At 39.7% G+C, this 20,385-nt stretch overlaps 1 protein-coding gene across 2 annotated transcripts in view; it reads right to left on the minus strand.

Moving 5' to 3' along the window:
• cos (kinesin-like protein costa) overlaps positions 1-20,385 on the minus strand; it is a 148,375-nt gene that overhangs the window by 35,437 nt on the left and 92,553 nt on the right. For both annotated transcript variants that reach the window (XM_076209564.1, XM_076209565.1), the window contains 4 exons: positions 16,322-16,461; positions 10,520-10,673; positions 8,606-8,797; positions 2,813-2,953 (listed from right to left, as the gene is read on the minus strand). In XM_076209564.1, the coding sequence (XP_076065679.1) occupies positions 2,813-2,953; positions 8,606-8,797; positions 10,520-10,673; positions 16,322-16,461 (627 nt within the window). The remainder of the gene's footprint in view (positions 1-2,812; positions 2,954-8,605; positions 8,798-10,519; positions 10,674-16,321; positions 16,462-20,385) is intronic.

Genomic DNA, 20,385 nt, shown 5'->3' on the forward strand with positions numbered 1-20,385 from the left:
CCCCCCCCCACAAACACAGTTGCCACATCCCCCATCATCTCCCTCCCTCTTTTGCTTGTCCTAGTGTGGCAGTAAAAGGTAAATTATGGTGATTTGTGACATACATATACCAAAGGCTTTCCCCTTTATAAGGCAGATAGCCAAAAACTAAAGGCATAGAAGCCACTCCCACACATTCCATCCCCAACATACTCCATTACATAAGAACATAAGAATATAAGAATAAAGGAGACTGCAAGAGACCATAAGGCCTACACTAGGCAGCTCCGTATCCATCACCACCTGTCATCCCCATCCATAAAGTTGTCTAATCGTTTCTTAAAACAACTGAGAGTTTCAGGGCTTACTACATGGTTACTAAGTTTATTCCATTCATTGACCACCCAATTAGTAAACCAATTCTTGCCTATTTCCTTCTTAAATCTAAATTTTTCCAGTTTATACCCATTACTGCAAGTCCTGCCCTGTTGTTTTATTATGATGACCTTGTTTGCTTCACCCTTGTTATAACCTTTGATCCACTTGAACACTTCTATTAAATCACCCCACACTCTACGTCTTTCCAGAGAGTGTAAGTTTAGGTGCCTAAGCCTCTATTCGTAAGGCAAATTTCTGAGTTCATGTATCATTTTGGTTATTCTTCTCTGTACTGATTCTAGTGAATTGATGTTCTTTTTGTAGGACAGAGACCAAAACTGTACTGCATAGTCAAGGATGGGTCTAACTATCGCTAGATAGAGTTTAATAATTACCTCTGCACTTCTATTCATTACCGTCCTAGCAATGAAGCCTAATGCTCTGTTAGCTTTATTTCTGGTGCCAATACACTGCTTCCTGGTTTTGAGGTCCGGACTCACCAGAACACCCAAGTCCCTCTCCCACTCAGATTTTTCTAAAAACGTGTTATCTAAATTGTATCTATTTTTGGGGTTGTGTAGCCCTACGTTTAACACGCTACACTTAGAGATATTGAAGTTCATTTGCCATTTCAGCGACCATGTTAACAATTTATTAAGATCATCCTGCAGAATCTCTGCGTCATCTACTGACCTAATTAGGCGTCCTATTTTAGTGTCGTCCGCAAACTTACTAACATCACTATTTATCCCATTCCCATCCACCCCCTTCCTTCCCTCTTATCTTGGCACCTCCTGGATGATGGGTCATCCCTGTCTACTACTCTTCCATTCACCACCCTCTCCCATGTGTATCTATGCTTGACTTTCTTCCTAAACACTGTATTTGCTATCATCAACTTTCTTTCTAGACACATCTCCACCATCAACTCACCACTACGATTTTTCCTGAAACTCCACACTTCCCAATACCAATACATTGACATTTCTCCCTAATCCCTCTATGCACTCATTTAAATCTATCCAAAAAGCCTCCCTTTCCTCTACACACTTCTCACTACCAGGCCCATATGCACTTACAAAAATCCACATCTCCCTTCTCAGTTTCACTTTCATCCATATCAACCTTGAAGAAACCTCCTTCCACTTGACTACATGCCTACCTTTCTCTTCACTTACTAGTATAGTCACCCTTCTCTCCCTCGTCCTCTCTTCACTCCTGAGAACCTCCCAACTACACTCACCCCTGCCTCTCAATTTAGTTCCACTCAATGCCAACAGATCCATCTTTCTTCTCACAAACATACTGCCTATCTCTTCCCTTTTACTCTCATCTGTACCACATCCACACACATTAAAAGACCCAAACCTTAGGGTATGGGTTGGAAAACTCTTAGACCCTCTTATGCTCTAATTTTTATAGGAATGTCCCTGTCCCATTTTTTGTCGCCTCATATGACTCAAATGGGAAGACTTGGTGGCAGTATTCTTTTCCCCACCACAAGGTTAGGTGAAGAAAGGAAATGAATATTCGTGTTTCAATGCCTTGAAAACCACCCTAACCCTGTCAAACTGCAAGATCCTAGTGTATTTGTGTGCTTCTGGCAGCTATTTTTTAGTTGCTGTGCTGAGTAATAATTCTTTTCTCAATACATGAGATCTTTGATGTTATGCTCTGGGTTTGGTATGGTGAGGCCACATGGGAATAAATCAAATAGCATTGGTGATATTATTGCTCCCTGGGGACTCCACTGTGTAATTTTTGTTCCCTGATAGATATTTGTTTTGCAACACTACACTCTCTGCTGACCAGGTTGGTTATTCATTTCTTTAAGCAATAAGTAAATTAGCTTCTATTATCTTGTTTAACAGGAAGTGTCTAGCAACTGTGTCAAAAGCCTTTTTCATGTCTACTGCTATTATTATGGTTCTCTCTGGTAGCATTTTCTTGTTAAGCCCTCTAGTACTTGTTGAATGAGATTTGTAAGCAATATGCAGGTTGAATGGCCCTTTTTGAATCAATGCCAATTTGTGGAGGTATTTTTGCTCCATGCCCCCCACCCCCTCCCCCTAGATCAGTTTGGATGTGGTGGAAAGGAGAAAGATCTTTACAATCAGTAAACCATATTAAGTTTTTCCTAATCAAACCTTTGCAAATATATTTAATAATTTTCTTAGGTTGCATCAATCTTACTTATGTGCATAGAGTCTTATAAAATTGCACTGGAAGTCACATGACCTTGAAGCCAAAAGCAATAAATGAAAAAAGAAGGCAAAAATAGCACTTTGCCTTCTCTAAAGATTTAAAAGAATTATCTTTTTAATATACATGCTTATATTTAAGTTTTATTTTATAAAAAAAATAATTGTACTCTTCTACAAATTCAAATAAATTCTGTTCTCACCAGTTATGCTTATATATATTTTTCTCATATTATTCAAACTATATAACTTACTCTATGTATTCTTCTATCCAACTTCTGCCTTTTCACCATTAATGAATCACGAGCAGTTCTCAGATGAGATATTTCTTCTCTTAAGTCAGACTCCAAGCGTTGATTCAAGTCCGCCTCCCAGTCACTCTCACAGCCTTGTCCCTGTGAAGTAAATTAATAATAAGCAAATTATTGGAAAAAAAATATTAACCTCATAATAAAAGTACATCAATCAACTATGGCCCCAGTTCTGTCTTTAGAAAATCTACAGCCTTCAAGAAACCAACCACTGCCACCAGTTTTGCCCATAACTAACATGAGAACATAAGAATGAAGGAGAGTGCAAGAGACCATAAGGACTACACTATGTAGTTCCATGTCCATTACCACCTGTAACATTTTGTGAACATTACTTGGACTATGGTGACAAGGGAATGAATGAAGCTCAAGTGAGATTCTTGGCTTTATTATGGTTAGTGCGAGTGTTGACCTAGGCTGGGTCAAGTGATTGAGCTCTGAGGCTACCCGACTGCAAAGTTGACCGTGTGGCTTGGGTCGAGCTCCATTGAGTTACAAGTACTATAGAGAACTGCCCATGGAGACCAAAACCTGGATCCTTATATACACAGCTGGCATACGCTAAAGTAGCAAAGGACCCAGTCTCACTGAAACATGGCTTGGCAGGGCCTAGGTTGTGCTTTCAGATACAAAAGTTTGTAGTACAGGCACAATATGGACTTAATCTACACAATAGTAATATAAGGCCAGAGGCCAGCTGTTTCTACACAACATATAAATTCCTTGTCCATCCCATTTCTGCAGTGACAATACTATAAGCCAAAATGTTGCATAGATGCACATGTGGGGGACTCTGTTCACCACATTACTCTCCTTCCCCTGCGAATCATGGAATCATGACGTCCAAGTGGGGAGGAGGCTGTGGGTGTCAGTGGTAGCAGGAACCCCCTGAGGTGGCGCTGGTGGCAGTGGTGATGGCGGAAGCGGTGGCTTCCCTGAAGTAGCAATGTCAATCTGTGTTGATCGTGATGTCCATTGTAGGGAGGAGGCCATGAGCGACATCAGTGGAAGCGGGAACTCCATGGAGGCGGCACAGACAACAGTGTTGGAAGCGGTGGCTCCCTGAAGTAGCGACGTCAATCTGTGTTGATCATGATATCCATTGTGGGGAGGAGGCCATGAGCGACATCAGTGGAAGCAGGAACTCCATGGAGACGGCACAGACAGCAGTGTTGGAAGCAGTGGCTCCCTGAAGTAGCGACGTCGATCAGCATCAATCTTGACATCCATTGCGGTGAAGAGGCCATGAGCGACATCAGTGGAAGCAGGAACTCCCTGGAGCCGGCAAAAACAGTAGTGTTGGAAGCGGTGGCTCCCTGAAATAGTGACGTTGATCTTTGTTGATTGTGATGTCCATTGCGGGGAAGAGGCCATGAGTGACGTCAGTGGAAGTGGGAACTCCCTGGAGGTGGTGCAGACAGCAATGTTGGAAGCGGCGGCTTCCCTGAAATAGTGACGTCGATCTACGGCAACCATGACATCCATTGCAGGGAGTGGCCGTGAGTGACATCAGTGGAAGCGATAACCTCCTCATCGGTGTGACATTAGTGGTGTGTAGGCCGCAGAAGCTGGTCATCGCTGTTGATCGTAGCATGTCAAATAACCAATCAGAAGGCTGGGTGCAATCACATCAAAACTCCCAGGGTCACCAATGTAACATTTCGCAAACGTTACTTGGACTATGGTGACAAGGGAGTGAATGAAGATCAAGTGAGATTCTTGGCTTTATTATGAATAGTGTGAGTGTTGACCTAGGCTGGGACAGGCAGTCGAGCTCCGAGGCTACCCAACCGCAATGTTGACTGTGTGGCCTTGGGTCTAGCTCCATAGTTACAAGTACTGTAGAGAACTGTCCATGGAGACCAAAACTTGGCTCCTTATATAAACAGCTGGGGTACGCTAAAGTAGCAAAAGACCCAGCCTCACCGAAACATGGCTTGGCAGGGCCTAGGTTGTGCTTTCATGAGGATACAAATGTTTGTAGTACAGGTGTAATATGGACTTAATATACACAATAGTAACATAAGGCCAGAGGCCAGCTGTTTCTACACAACATATAAATTCCCTGTCCATCCCATTTCTGCAGCGATGATACTATAAGCCAAAATGTCACGTAGATGCACATGTAGGGGACTGTTCCCCACACACCTATCATCCTTATCCATAAAGTTATCTAATCTCTTAAAACAACCAATAGTTTCAATGCTCAATGCATGCTTACCAAAACTATTCCATTCATTAACCATTCTACTGGCAAACCAGTTTTTGCCTATTTTCTTCTTAAACCTTAGTTTGATGTTCCACAACTCTTGCTGTTTTCAGGAATGGGAACAAGTCTTTGTAGGCTACTGCTGGCAAGGTTTGAGTCTCATAGGCTCGTGCGATGGACTGACAAATACTTGCTGTGCAGGTATGATGCTTGAAGATGTAAGTGTAGAATGAGGAAATAACTGGGGGTGATGTGTGCTATGTGCATTTTTGTAGATGGCCTTTTTGCAATGTCTCTCTCGTGAGAGCGATGCAGTGAAGGTGGATTTTCTCTCGGTGGGATGTTAGACGATGTAGCAATGGGGGATTGCTTTGTAGTAGAATGTTGGATGATGCAGCAAAGAGTGTTGCCCTATAGTATGATGCTTGATAAAGCTCAGTATAGAATTAAGTAGTGGCTATGTTTGGCCAGAGTGTAGATTTCTGATGTATCTCTTCAGCGTGTGAAATCCACTTTGGTGCCTCATGGGAATGTAATGTTGAATCCCAGGGAAGATGTAGTGATGAATATCGAATCCACGAGCCACCAGAGTGTACAATTGTGTTGTCCTACATTGGTTGGAGGTGTTGCAGAAACTATTCATGGCTTTTGGTCTTTATTGTGTCCCCTCCGTGACTAGTGCTTTCCATTAATGGAGGTGACACAGAAAATGGTGGTAGTTGCCAATAATCTATTTTACACTTAGAATTTAAATGGTGGTGAATGCCAACAATATTTCATAACTTATAATTCTAACATCTTCTGTCTGTTTATTTATATCTATGTGCATTATGGAACTGAGTATGGACACTCAGTATTTAATTGAACTCTTTATACATCTTTACATATATGAAGTGATGAAATTACGCTAGCAGTTATTGTATGGTAACATTGTATGGCTGACTCCCCATTTGGGATGCAGATGGCTTGATGGTTGATTCCTGAGGTCAACCCAAACTGACTGTGGGTCATGTCAAACAATAGGTGTCTGTTGCTACTTACAGATCTGACATCAAGTGGCTAACGTATGCACATGCACATATGCACACTAGCATAGAATGAATCAATGACATTCTACAGGTATTTCTTGCAATATGACCCTTAACTTTTTCAATACAAGTTGAATACTCATGTTCCTGTTGTACTCAGCTGCCTGATGTACAGATTGACCTCTCGTTAATGTTGATTTGGAGTGGTTTTTGGGTGGCATAATGATTGCACAGCACTAAATAATAGCACCAAAAAACACCAAAAACACAGTGAAAACACCGCAAACACAGCTAATAAACGTCCAAACGTCCACACTGATCACGATCTTGTTAACTACAGTAGTAAACAAAACAAAGTGCATGCCATCATGCCATCAGCCACTCAGCGGACAAACGCTGAACTAATGGACACATTCGCCCTACCCGCGAAATTTAGGACTGTCGGACTGGACCAGCGGATTTTGTCCGTTGTATCTGATATCCGGTAATGCGGTGTCCGTTAATGAGAGGTCAATCTGTACAATGATTTGATGATGCATCACAATACAGGCATTATAAAATACAAAGTTACAGATGTAATACTCATTCTCTTTCACCCTGAATTTAGATAACCACAGAAAACGTGATCAAGTCTGTTCTCAGAATATGGGGGTCATTCAGCTACAACTACAAAATAAATATAATAAGGATGTTAACACCAGCATGACACCCATTCATGCCACATTACGCCGATGACTGCGTCATTGTATGCTAAGGGTTAATGCTAGTTTGAGATTCTGTTAGGTCCCGAAGCTTTTGTCATATCCAATGATCCCTCACTTCTACATTTATATAAGTGTGTATTTACCTGGTTGTATTTTACGGGAATAGAGCTATGCTCGTAGTGACCCGCTTTTGTATCTTTCAGCATCCAGTTTGATCTTTATTCCTTGTATAGTTTTTGCATTCACTGTTTCCTCATTCAATTTGTTACAGATATCTACCACTCTGTGTAGGAAGCTATTCTTTTTCAGATCTCTTCTGTAACTATCCTTTTTATTTTTTCTTAATGTCTTGTTTTTCTTTTACCTCACTTTAGTAAATCATCTCTATCAAGGACTTCCATCCCTTTCATAATTCTGTAGATGGTTAGTAGATCTCTTTCTCTTCTTTGTTCCAGGGTTGGTAAATCGAGTTTGTTCAATCTTTGTTCATATGTCAATTTGAAGAGCATTGGTGTCATCTTTGTTCTTGCTCTTTGAATTTTTTCTAATTTCTTTATGTTCTTTTTGGTACTGGGTGACCATAGTGTTGCAGCATACTCCAATCTTGGTCTGTGTATGTACAGACACTCCTCTACTTATGTTCATTCATTTTACGTTTTTTTGATTTTACGTTTGAACTGACTGTAAAAAAAAAGTATTTTTTTTTTTTGAGTGATTTTTTTAGTTTAGCGCGCTCTCCGTAGTTCAAATAATACTTACGCATGACGCTGTGTCCATTGTTTACATGGCACAAACGACAGACTGAACGTGCCTTGCCTCCTCCTCCTCCTCCTTCTCCTCCACATCTCAATTTATGTTGCATGAATTTAATTTATTTGAAATTAATGTTATTATTTTATAATGTTATGTTTATAATTAATGATTTAGGGGTGTTTTATAAGATACGGTAATAGAATTTATGGATGTATAGTACAGTAACAACTTACGTTCATTTTCACGTTACGTTCGGTCGTTCGGAACCTAACTAAAATGTAAGTTGAGGAGCGTCTGTATAAAATTTTGACATATGATTAATTACCTCTACCTCTGGGACTTGAATCATTGGCTGTATGACTGGTTACCACAAGGCAATGATGCTATTGTTGTACCATGCAGGATAGTCAAAAGCAGAGCTCTGGAACTTGTCCTAACAATTATCCAATGTCAATTCGTATGGTACATTACATAGCCTTAATTCCATCAAATCTTTTATTCTGGAGAGCCATCTGACAAGTGTGTGAAGTTTCGAGAAAAGGATTAACTGGCTCTGCCACTGGGACTTGAACTATTGGCTATGCAATTGGTTACCACAAGGCATTGATGCTACTGTTGTACTATGTAGGACATTCCCCATCAACACACAGAACACCTCTTACTACAATGCCCCACACTGACTATCCCCACACTAGAATACAATACTTCTCCACGTGACTTATGTTTTTTTTTTTTTCTTTTTTAAATGGATTGAATGATCTCTCCCTAGCAGTGAGTGAAATTTCAAAATTTCTACCTTCAATAAATTTTGCGGGTAAAGCCAAAATGAGAAAATTATAGAACAATGAAGAATAGCTCAATTAAGACATGATTAAAGAACAATATCCTCACTCTGATATAAGTAAATAAATGATCTATGGACATTTATACATAGGCTACAGACCCACATGGGCCAACATAGTATGATGACCAATCTACTGATATAAAAAAATATCTACAAAATACAGAAACTGTATATCATCAAGCAACCAATTTAACTAACCTGGTTAGTGGCTCGTGATGTTTCTACTAATCTTTGCTTCTCTTTTTGCATTCTCTCCCTCTGCTTGACAGCTTCTTCCCTTTGTTTGACTTGTTCCTGAAGCTGTTCTGTTGCTTGTCGCAGCTGAAGGACTCTTTCTTCCTCCTCTGTTAGCCAACTACTTCTAGCAGCATCAGTATCTGACTGCACTTGCTGTAAAATTGCACACAATTTGAGTGGCTTCTAGACCACTTGGTAAAGATGACAAGGAATTAATTGAAATGGAAACAAACCATCTGCTTGTTGAGGGTATTACTGAAATTAGTTTATCCCCATGGAGGGCCCAAGTTGTGGTAGTGAAGGATCTAATGAATCAACATAAGAAGAAGATGTGTGTTAGTTACTCAGAAACTGTGAATCTATATACAGAGCTAGATGCTTATCCATTGCCAAGAATAGACACTATGGTGAATGAACTCTCAATATAACATGTGTTCTCAACTTTTGACTTGAAAAGCACATATCACCAAATTCCACTGAAAGAATCAGATAAGAAATACACCCCTCTTGAGGCCAATGAACACCTATATCAATTTTGTAGGGTTCCCTTCAGAGTGACAAATGGAGTAGCAGTCTTTCAATGCACCATGGATAAGCTTCTGAAAGAAGAAAACTTACAGTGTGCATTTCCATATCTTGACAATATAACAATAACTGGTCGTACTCAAGAAAAAACTTGATGCTGAAAGATATAAGGATGGGTCACCATGAGCAAAGCTCCCTTCCTGTATAATACAACTAGGTAAATACCTCAAACCACTCACTCTCTTCATTTCCCATTCTGACACAGGCTCTATCACTCTCATACAAACTCTTGACTGACCTTAACAGCTTTCCCCCAATCCCATATATCTGCAAAACCTCATACAGTGCTTTCCTTTATACTACAACTAGGTAAATATACATTACATACAGTATCCCAAAGGCCTTTCCCTCCTTATGAGAGGGTGACATGGTCAAAGCACACATCCACATCATGAATCCCATTTAGTCACCCCTCCCATCCACACTATTTCAAGTTTCACTGACTGGAAACTTACAACTTCACAGTAGCCACCGACATTCTTCATGCACACTCACTCTGACACAGTCTTACCTTTACCTCAAACCACTCACTCTTTCCATTTCCCTTTCTGACAAGGCTCTATTACTCTCATACAAACTCTTGACTGACCTTAACAGCTTTCCCCCAATCCCATATATCTGCAAAACCTCATACAGTGCCTTCCTTTATGCTACAACTAGGTAAATATACATTACATACAGTATCCCAAAGGCCTTTCCTCCTTATGAGAGGGTGACATGGTCAAAGCACATATCCACATCATAAATCCCATTTAGCCACCACTCCCATCTCAGCACCTTAGGGGTAAAGTGTCACCCTGTCCCCTTCCACACTATTTCAAGTTTCACTGACTGGAAACTAATAACTTCACAGTAACCAGCAACTTTTTTCATGTGCACTCACAGATCTCTCCAGGAAGAAATGTTGGACTACTGCCTGTGTAGCATTAGTATGGGTATGTTTCTGTTATTGGTTAGCACAAGGTTGGGGTATGGAACTGTCAATGGTTATAAGTTATCCTCTTGGGAAAAAGTGGGTGCAAATACATCAAATTGAATGAGATCTTGGGCCTTGTCCAGACACTGAATGCCAACCCTTCAGTGCTGCACCTCCATATGGAGGTGAGGATGTTCATAGGTTTTGAACATTTCCATCACAAAAATTCTCTCAAATGTTCATTTTACAGGATCACTATTTGGAAGAACCTATTGTTAGTTCCACCACATTTTTATTACCACCCAATTAAAAAAGGAACTTTTTGATGGAATATAACAAAAATCCCCGTGTACAAAAAATATAAGAAAAGTTACCTTCATTTTTGCTTCTAATTCCTTAATTCTTCTTTGGTCTAGAGCTATTTGTTGTTCAAGGGCTTCCTTCCGATGCGTTTCTTCATGCAGCTGGATTTTCAAGTCCTCCTGTTGTCTTCGCATTTCTTTCACACTTGCCTCTAACTCACTTACCCTTGGAACAAAATGTATATAACATTAATGGATAAAATTTCAAAATTAGAAAACTGTTAAGGCTGCCAGACATGTGAGATCCAACCAACTACAGACCGGTCTCCCTTACAAGCATAATAGCAAAAATATATGAAAAAGTCATCAAAAGTAGATGGATTTAACATCTGGAAGAAAAAAATATACTGAATCTAAATCAATTTGGATTTAGACAAGGAAGATCATGTACAACAAACCTGATCTGCTTCTATTTGAGACTAATAGAAATAATACAACAAAGGGATGGATGGGTGTACTGTGCCTTTCTAGACCTACAAAAAGCATTTGATAAAATACCACATAAAAACTAATAAGAAAAACAGAACCAATAGGTGGCATCAGAGGAAAATTATTGGAATGGATGGAAGATTTGACTGGGAGAAAAATGAGGGTAGTAATTAAAGACAAATACTTGAATGGGAAAGAAATGATAAGTGGTGTCCTGCAAGGTTCGGTATTGGCTCCAATCATGTTTGCCATATACATAAATGACATGGATGAAGGAGTGGAATCTTATATGAATTTCTTCACAGATGATGCAAAAATACAAAAGAAAGAACAGAGGAAGATCATGAATCATTACAGTTAAAACTAGGCAAAATCTGGAAATGGACTAAAAAGTGGAAAGTAAACTTCAATATCAAGAAGTGTAGTATAATGGAGTTTGGAAAAAGTAAAAATAGAATATTGAGAAATTATAAATTTGGTGAAGATGTCAAAAAAGTGAACTCAGAAAGAGACCTTGGAGTAATAATCAGCAAAGACATGTCACCGGACAAACATATCAATAAAATAGTCAGAGAAACCTTCAACCTATTAAGGTCAATGAAAGTGGCATTTGACTATTTGGATGAGGAAATTATTTTAAAAATATTAGTTACACTAATAAGACCAAAACTGGAGTATGCAGCAACACTATGGACACCCAGTACTAAAAAGAATACAAAGAAATTAGAAAGAATACAAAGAGCAACGACAAAGTTGGCACCAACTACAGGTATTTCCAAATTAACATACAAACAAAAATTTTCCAAATTGGAACTATCAACTCTGGAACAAAGAAGAGAAAGAGGATAACTACAGAAGAGATCTGAAAAAAAAAAAAAAAAAAAAAAAAAATCCCACATAGAGTGGTGGATACCTGGAATAAATTAGATAAGGAAACAGAGTGTGTGAACACTATTCAAGATTTTAATTAAAAACTTTATGCTGAAAGATACAAAGACAGGTTACCATGAGCATAGCTCCCTTCCCATATAATAAAACTAGGTAAATAGGTAAATACAAAGGGCTTCTTTCATCTTTTTGGCTACCTCCCTTGGAAGGGGGAAAAAGCCTTGGTATATGTATGTATGTTCTTTCATCTCTACAGAACAAAATGCTGTGTAAGGAAAGGATAGGCCCAATTAAAAACAATGAAGTCTGGATGGATTCAGCGTTCAATAAGGTGTCTCATTAGAGATTACTAAATAAAGTCAAAACCCATGGCATAGGAGGAAAAGTGTTTGAATTGATTTGAGCTTTGATCAGTGACAGAAAACAGTGGGTCACCATTAACAGTATAAAATCTAAATGTGGGGTGTTACTAGTGGAGTTCCCCAAGGCTTGGTTTTGGGTACCTTATTATTCATTATGTATTTAAATGACTTGGACTATGGAATTATTAGTGATGTTAGTAAGTTTGTGGACAACACTAAAATAGGATGCCAAATCAGGTCAGGAGATGCTGGGATATTATAGGATGATTTTAATTTTTTTTCACATGAACAGTGAAATGACAAATGGACTTCAATATCTCAAAGTGCAGTGTATTAACTATATGTTTACACAACCCAGAAAGTAGATATAGCTTTGATAACACCTTTTATGAGAAAAATGAGTGCAAAAGACACGTGGGAGTTCTAGTGAGTACCGACCTTAAATCTAGGAAATAGTGCATTAGAGCCAGGAAGAGAGCTAACAAAGCATTAGGTTTCATTGTTAAGATGGTTATGAATAAAAGTGCAGAGATAGTTATCAAACTCTATCTGGTGTTAGACCCATCCTTGAATGTGCAGTACAACTGTGGTCTCTGTCATAGTGGATATAAATTCACAAGAATCAGTATGTAGGAGAATGACCAAAATGATACATGGGTTCAGAAATTTACCTTACGAGGTCAGGCTTATGCACCTTACTCTACACTCTCTAGAAAGATGCATAGTGTGGGGTAATCAAATAGAGGTGTTCAAGTGGATCAAGGGCTTTAACAACTGAGATGCAGATGTCATCATATTAAGACAACAAGGCAGGTTTCACAGTAATGGATTTAAATGGGAAAAATTTAGATTTAAAAAAGGAAATAGGCAAGAACTGGTCTACCAATAGAGTGATCAATGAATAAAATATACTTAGTAACCATGTAGTGAGCACTGAAACTATAAGTTGTTTTAAGAGAAGGTTAGATTGCTTAATGGAAGGGGATGACAGGTGGTAATGGACATGAAACTGCCTAGTGTAGGTCATATGATCTCTTGCAGTCTCTTTCTTATGTTATTATACATATACATAGAGCTTTCTCTAACAACCTTAGAACTGACACAAAGGCTGCTGTGTACAGGGATGTAGTTATCTCTACTATGTTGTATGGCTCAGAGACATGGACCCTGTACAACTACCAGAACTACATCTTAGAGAATTTTAACATCAGATGTCTCCATAAGCTTCTTGGTGTATCGTGGAAGGATAAGATCAGCCAAGATGAACTATACCATCGTACTCAAACCAGCATTGATACTACCATGGCACAACAACACCACTGGTTGGGTCACACTATAAGAATACCAGAACATTGGTTCCCACTGCAGATCCTTTTATGGACAGCTTGCTAAAGGCAATAGAAATATGGGTGGCCCAAAGAAGAGGTACAAAGACTATACCAAAGAACTACTAAAGAAAAGTGACATAGAAACCCAAGAGCTGGAGGCTCTGGCTGCTGACAAAATGACCTGACAAACTGTATGTGCCAGAGTAATCAAGAGATTGAATGATGTCCAGTCCCTGAAGAGAGCAGAAAACCACACCCGACGACACCAGCATGTGGAGGGAGACCAGCCTCCCAGGGAACAACAGCCATGCCAACTGAGTGGCAAAATATGCAGCTCCCAAATAGGACTCAATAGCCACATACGATGGCATCAACGGCATAACCGCTGAACTTTCACCTATAATACAACTAGGTAAATACATAAGCACCCACTACTCCCCCCATCCCTTCCTTCCTTGCATAAGAGTGTCATCCATACAGTCATTTTCCACTCCTCCCTATCTCCTGCCCTCTCCCTTCCTTGCTCAACAGACATTCCCTTCTCGTTCAGTGCCTCATCCCCCTCCATCCATCTATCTCAATCTCAGTCATCCCCTCAAGTTCACTTCCTCTGTCTTATAAGGAGAGACTGGCTAAATTGAAATTACTGACTTTGGAACAAAAAAGAGAGAGGCAACTTACTGACCATCTACAGAATCATGAAAGGCACAGAAGTCCTTGATAGAGATGACTTACTATATTGGGACAAAAGAAAGACAAGAGGACATAGGGAAAAAAAAAAAAAAAAAAAAAAAAAAAAAAAAAAAAAAAAAAAAAAAAAAAAAAAAAAAAAAAAAAAAAAAAAAAAAAAAAAAAAAAAACTCACAGAATGGTGGACATATGGAACAAACTGGACAAAACATTAGTGTGTGCAAAAAACCATACATGAATTTAAGAGCAAACTAGACACTGGAAAAAGTACAATGGCGAGCCACAAAACTGATTCCAAATATAAAAAATAAATCATACGAAAATCGACTAATCCATTTTCCTTAAAAAAGCGTAGACTCAGAGGTGACTTCATACAGGTCTTTAAGATTTTAAAGGGAATTGACAACACCAAAAGTGACAAAATTTTCACATTGAATGTGAATCAGACAAGAAACAATGGTCTCAAACTGTCCGGAAATAGATTCAATTTGGAAGTAGGTAGAAACAACTTTGCTTTAAGAATCATTTAGATAAACACCTAAGCAAGATGCTGTAATGAATATAATTTATTTTATATTATTTGTTTTTGTTTTGTTATCATTTGTCTGTCTGATTTTCATTTATTATTAGTTATATGTCAATTTATTATCATTTACTATTTATCTGTTTGTTTATTATTTAACTATACCTATGCATTTATTTATGTATTTTATTTGTTACTTACATTGTTATAGTTTTTATTTATTATTTTATCATTATTATGATTTTTTTCGCATCCGACCTAGATATGGGCCAAAAGGTCTCCTGTCGGCAAGCTCCGCCTTTGTAAGATATAGAGATGGTACACCACGAGCATAACTCCCCTTTCCATAAGTACAACTAGGTTAATACAACTAGGTAAATACAGTGGGCCCCTATCTTTGGGATCCATGACTTTTCCCTAAATCATATCATTATTTAATCTATACATTTATTAATAAAAAATGAGCAAAGCAGCAATATACAGTGCATAAACTAATATCAAATTTGAATATCAACAATAAAAATGTGTTGTGAGATGAACCATCTCCATCATCAATACTTGGAATAGCTTAGGAAGTGATATAGCCCAAGCCCAAACAATACATGAGTTCAAAAGAAAATATGATAATTGGAATTCAAGGGTATAGATTAGGTTGGAACTGTACATGAATTTGAGGCTAAGTATGAAAATTAGAGAATAGAAGATGGGACCCAACGAGCATTGCTCCTTTCTTATTTATGATATTTAGGTGAATACACATACACACACAAACACAGAGAGAAAGAGAGAGCTAGAAAGAGAGATAGGAGGGGGGAGAGGAAGAGAGATGGGGGAGGAAGAGAGAGGGGGAGGAAGAAGGAGGAAGAGGGAGGGAGGGTGAGAGTGGGAAAGAGAGAGAGAGTGTGGGTGAGAGAGAGAGAGAGAGAGAGAGAAAGAGAGAGAGTGGGTGAGAGGAAAGAGAGAGAGAGAGTGAGGGAAAGAGAGAGGGAGGGAGGGAAAGAGGGGGAGAGGAAAAGAGGAAGAGTGGGAGAGACAGAGGGAGAAAGAGAGTGAGGGAGGAAGGGGGAAGAAAGTGGGGGAAGGAGGAGGGTGGGGGTGGGAAGGAGAAGGAGAGGGACAGAATAGGAATGGGAGAGAGATTGAGGAAGAAAGAGGGATGGGGAGGGATGAAGAGAGAGAGGGAGAAAGAGAGAAAGAGATAGGGAGGGAAGGGGAAGGAGTGGAAGAGAGGGAGTAGGGAGGAGGAATGGGAAAGGAGGAATGAGGAGAGAAGAAGAATGGGGAGGGAGGAGGAATGGAGAAGGAGGAATGGGGAGGGGGAGGAATGGTAAGGGAGGAGGGAGGGAGAAGGAGAGTGAAAGAGAAAGAGAAGGAGGGGGAAAGAGAGAGAGAGAGAGAGAGAGAGAGAGAGAGAGAGAGAGAGAGAGAGAGAGAGAAAGGAAAGGAGAGATGGAGGGATTGATAGAGGAGGGAAGGGGGGGAGGGAGGGAGGGAGAGAGAGAGAGAGATATTGTGATGCCTGAGTCACCACAGTGAAAACAAATATGGAAACAAAAAAGATAGACAAAATATTGAATACTGAAAAATCACTTACTTGCTATCTGCATGTTGTGAAATTGCAGAAACTTTTTCTAAGGTTGAAAGTTTGCGTTGATAGTAACTGATCTGTTTCTTGTACAAGTCAATTTTATTTCGTAAATCATTCACTTCAGGGGTTCCACACTTGTGAATTTCCTAATTGTAGAGAAAAATATAAATAAATAAATGAATTAATATAAGCCAATTGTAAATATATATAATATATGCAAGCAATCACATCACCGTGATACAAAAATGCAAATATGAATAAATAAATGAATTAATATAAGCCAATTGTAAATATAAATAATATATGCAAGCAATCACATCACCATGATACAAAAATGCAAAATAACCACAGGAGAAAGGAAATTTGTAGACAGTAAGTACTTTCGTATATTACATCTTCAGACTGACAGAGATACAGAGTTGGGTTTAAATATAAGTATCAGGTGAAACCATAGGGGGGAAGGGAGGAGACAATACAATGTGAGGAGGGGGGATGACCTTACCCCTATTGACCTGACCAACACATAAGGCTCAATCTGGCGGAAAGATCCCGGTAACCATTTGGGTTACCAATTTATCACATTTAAAATGACCATAGCTTCAGTTTATATCAAACCCAACTCTGTATCTCTGTCATTTAGTCTGAAGATGTAATATATGAAAGTACTTACTGTCTACAAGTTTCCTTTCTCCTGTGGTTATTTTGCATATATATATATATATATACAATGGTACCTCTATTTACACATGCCCTTATGTACGTGAAATTCTATTTATGCAGTCAAATTATGGGGAAAATTTTGTTGCTTTTTATGAGGAAAATTTCTATTTATGCGGGCACACTGGTGTCCATTACTGTGCAGAAAATCAAATCCTGCACCGCCATCTTGCTGATGTCACCATTCATGCGCTGTGTCATGTCTCCTCTTGCCATCTTTGTTTGTTGTGTGCACGACTGGTCCTTCTTTCGGTCCCTGCCCCTTGGTAATGTACTGTTTGTGCCTTTAAAATGCCTCCAAAACAGGTGAGAAGTCCTACTGAAGCTTGTGCTCATAAGAAAACCAGCATCATGATTGAGAAAAAGAGGAAAGTGATTGCCAAAGCTGCTCAAGGTTTACGCCTGTGTAAGCTGCTGAGAGAGCTTGGTATGCCCGAGTCAACAATAAGAACCATTATTTTAAATAAAGATAAAATTCTATCAGCTAATGTGTCTAAGGGTATAAGGTATGTGAGCACACATAAGAGGCCAGCTTTGTTGAACGAGGTGGAAAGGCTATTGCTTGTGTGGATACAGGAGAAGCAGCATAAGATTGACAGCTTGAATGATCTGTTCAAGGACTCGCCAAGTGTATGCCGACCTGCAGTGGTAACAGGCTGGTACAAATGGCCAACTTACACCATCTTCAGTGCCCTTTACAGCTAGTATGGGGTGGTTTGAGAAGTTTCAGCAATGTACGGGCATCCACAGAGTACGCAGCAACACTATGGACACCCAGTACCAAAAAGAATATAAAGAAGTTAGAAAGAATATAAAGGGCAACAACAAAGCTGGCACCAACTCCTTCCAAAATGACATATGAACAAAGATTGTCCAAATAGAATTACCAACTTTGGAACAAAGAAGGGAAAGAGGAGACCTACTATCTATAGAATTATGAAGGGAATGGAAATCTTAGATAAAAATGACTTATTGAAATGGGACAATGGAAAAACAAGAGGACATGAAAAGAAACTAAAAAAAAATAATTAGAGAAGAGATCTAAAAAAAAAAAAATAGCTTCCCACACAGAGTGATAGATACTTGGAACAAATTGGACAAAGAAACAGTGTGTGCAAACACTATTCAAGATTTTAAGAAAAAACTTGATGCTGAGAGATACAAAGACGGGTCACCACGAGCATAGCTCCCTTTCCATGTAATACAACTAGGTAAATACGGCATGGTGAGGTGGCAAGTGTGGACATGGACGCAGCTGAGGTGTTTGTCAAGGGGGTTTGAGGAGCTGGTGCATCATGAGGGCTACCTGCCACAGCAGGTATTTATGATGAAACAGGGCTCTTTTGGAAGAGGATACCTAACAGCACCTACATTACAGCTGAGGAGAAAGCTTTGCCAGGGCATACCCCTATGAAAGACAGGCTTACAGTGATGTTGTGTTTTAATGTGAGCAGTGACTGCAAGATCATGCCACTCGTAGTGTATCATTTGGAGATGCCACGAGCATTCAAGAGGGGCAACGTCCTGAAGAGCAGACTTCCAGTGATGTGGCGTTCCAACCCGAAGGCATGGGTAACCCGACAGTTGTGCCAGGAGTGGCTCAAAGGGGCTTGCGGCCCTGAGATCACGAAGTTTCTGCAGGGGAATGGACTGCCACTGAAGTGCCTCCTGCTGCTGGATAATGCCCTAGCACATTCCCTTGACATGCAGGCACATCTTCCCCAAGACCTGGATTTCATCACAATTAAATTCCTGTCTCCGAACACCACTTCCATTCTGCAACCGATGGATCAGTAGGTCATATCTAATTTCAAGAAGCTGTACATGCGTGCTCTGTTTGAACACTGCTTCAATGCTACCACCAACACAGACCTAACCCTGCGAGAATATTAGAAGTCCTACTTCAACATCTTGCACTTTGTCAAGATGATTAGCAAGAGCTGGGAGCAGGTTACCATCAGGACTCTACAGGCAACATAGAAGATGCTTTGGCCATCATTTGACAGGGAGCGGGACTTCGAGGGCTTTGAGTCTGCTTGTCCACTGGTCATCTCAGACATCGTTGTGTTAGGGAGGGACCTGGGCCTGGAGATGGAGGATGGGGATGTTGAGGAGTTAGTAGGGGAGCATAAGGATAAAATGACCACTGAGGAGCTGGAGGAGCTGCATCAGGAGCAGGTTGCCAAACTGGCCTGGGAACAGCAAGAGGTTGAGAGAGATGACATACGTGTTCAGGGCCACACCACAGAGGAGGTGAAGGAGGCCTGTGTAATGTGGAGGAAGCTCTACGATTTCATGGAGGTCACACACCTGGACCAGACTCTAGTGAGCCCTGTTACAGGCCAATTCAATGAACTGATCATGCCTCACTACTGCCAATTCCTGCACACACAGTGCCAGCAAGCAACCATCACAGAGTTCTTCCAGCCTCGTGCCAAACGACAGCGCCCTGATGAGGGTGCCGCTCCAGCTGAAGGAGCACCTCCTCCTTCAGAGGGGGGTCAGTAAGCCCCCACCACTCCACCACCTCCTCACTCCCATCCCCCTACACCAGCTGCAAGCCTTACCATTGGTAGGTACAAAAGATTGCTTTTTTCATTATATTTTTTACCTTGTAAGTGGTCTTTAACATTGATTTTTTGGCATTAATGTTGCAGGAACATCATAATCATACCTATTTATGTCCATTTGGTGACAGGCTTCATCATATCAGAATGAAAAAAGGTCAACTTTTTTGAGGTCGGGTATGGTTTAATTGAATTAACATTGATTCCAAATAGTCAAATAACACTTTCATTGACCTTAATAGGTTGAAGGTTTCTCCGACTATTCTATTGACATGTTTGTCCGGTGTCATTTCTTTGCTGATTATTACTCCAAGGTCTCTTTCCGAGTTCATTTTTTTGTTTTTTCTTCACCAATTTTATAATTTCTTGATATTCTGTTTTTAATTTTTCCAAACTCCATTATACTACACTTCTTGATATTGAAGTTCACTTCCCACTTTTGAGTCCATTTCCAGATTTTGTCCAAGTCTAACTGTAATGATTCACAATCTTCCTCTGTTCTTACTTTCTTTGGTATTTTTGCATCATCTGCGAAGAAATTCATATAACACTCTACTCCTTCATCCATACCATTCATATATATGGCAAACATGATTGGAGCCAGCACCGAAACTTGCAGGACACCACTTATCATTTCTTCTTAATTCCAGTATTTATCTCTAATTACTAACCTCATTTTTCTCCCATTCAGAGAGTCTTCTATCCATTCCAATAATTTTCCTCTGATGCCACCTATTGATTCTATTTTACTTATTAGTTTCTTATGTGGTACCTTATCAAATACTT

The sequence above is a fragment of the Oratosquilla oratoria genome, chromosome 26 (assembly GCF_046742065.1).
Source record: "Oratosquilla oratoria isolate Oo_2021 chromosome 26, ASM4674206v1, whole genome shotgun sequence".
Lineage (NCBI taxonomy): Eukaryota > Metazoa > Arthropoda > Malacostraca > Stomatopoda > Squillidae > Oratosquilla > Oratosquilla oratoria.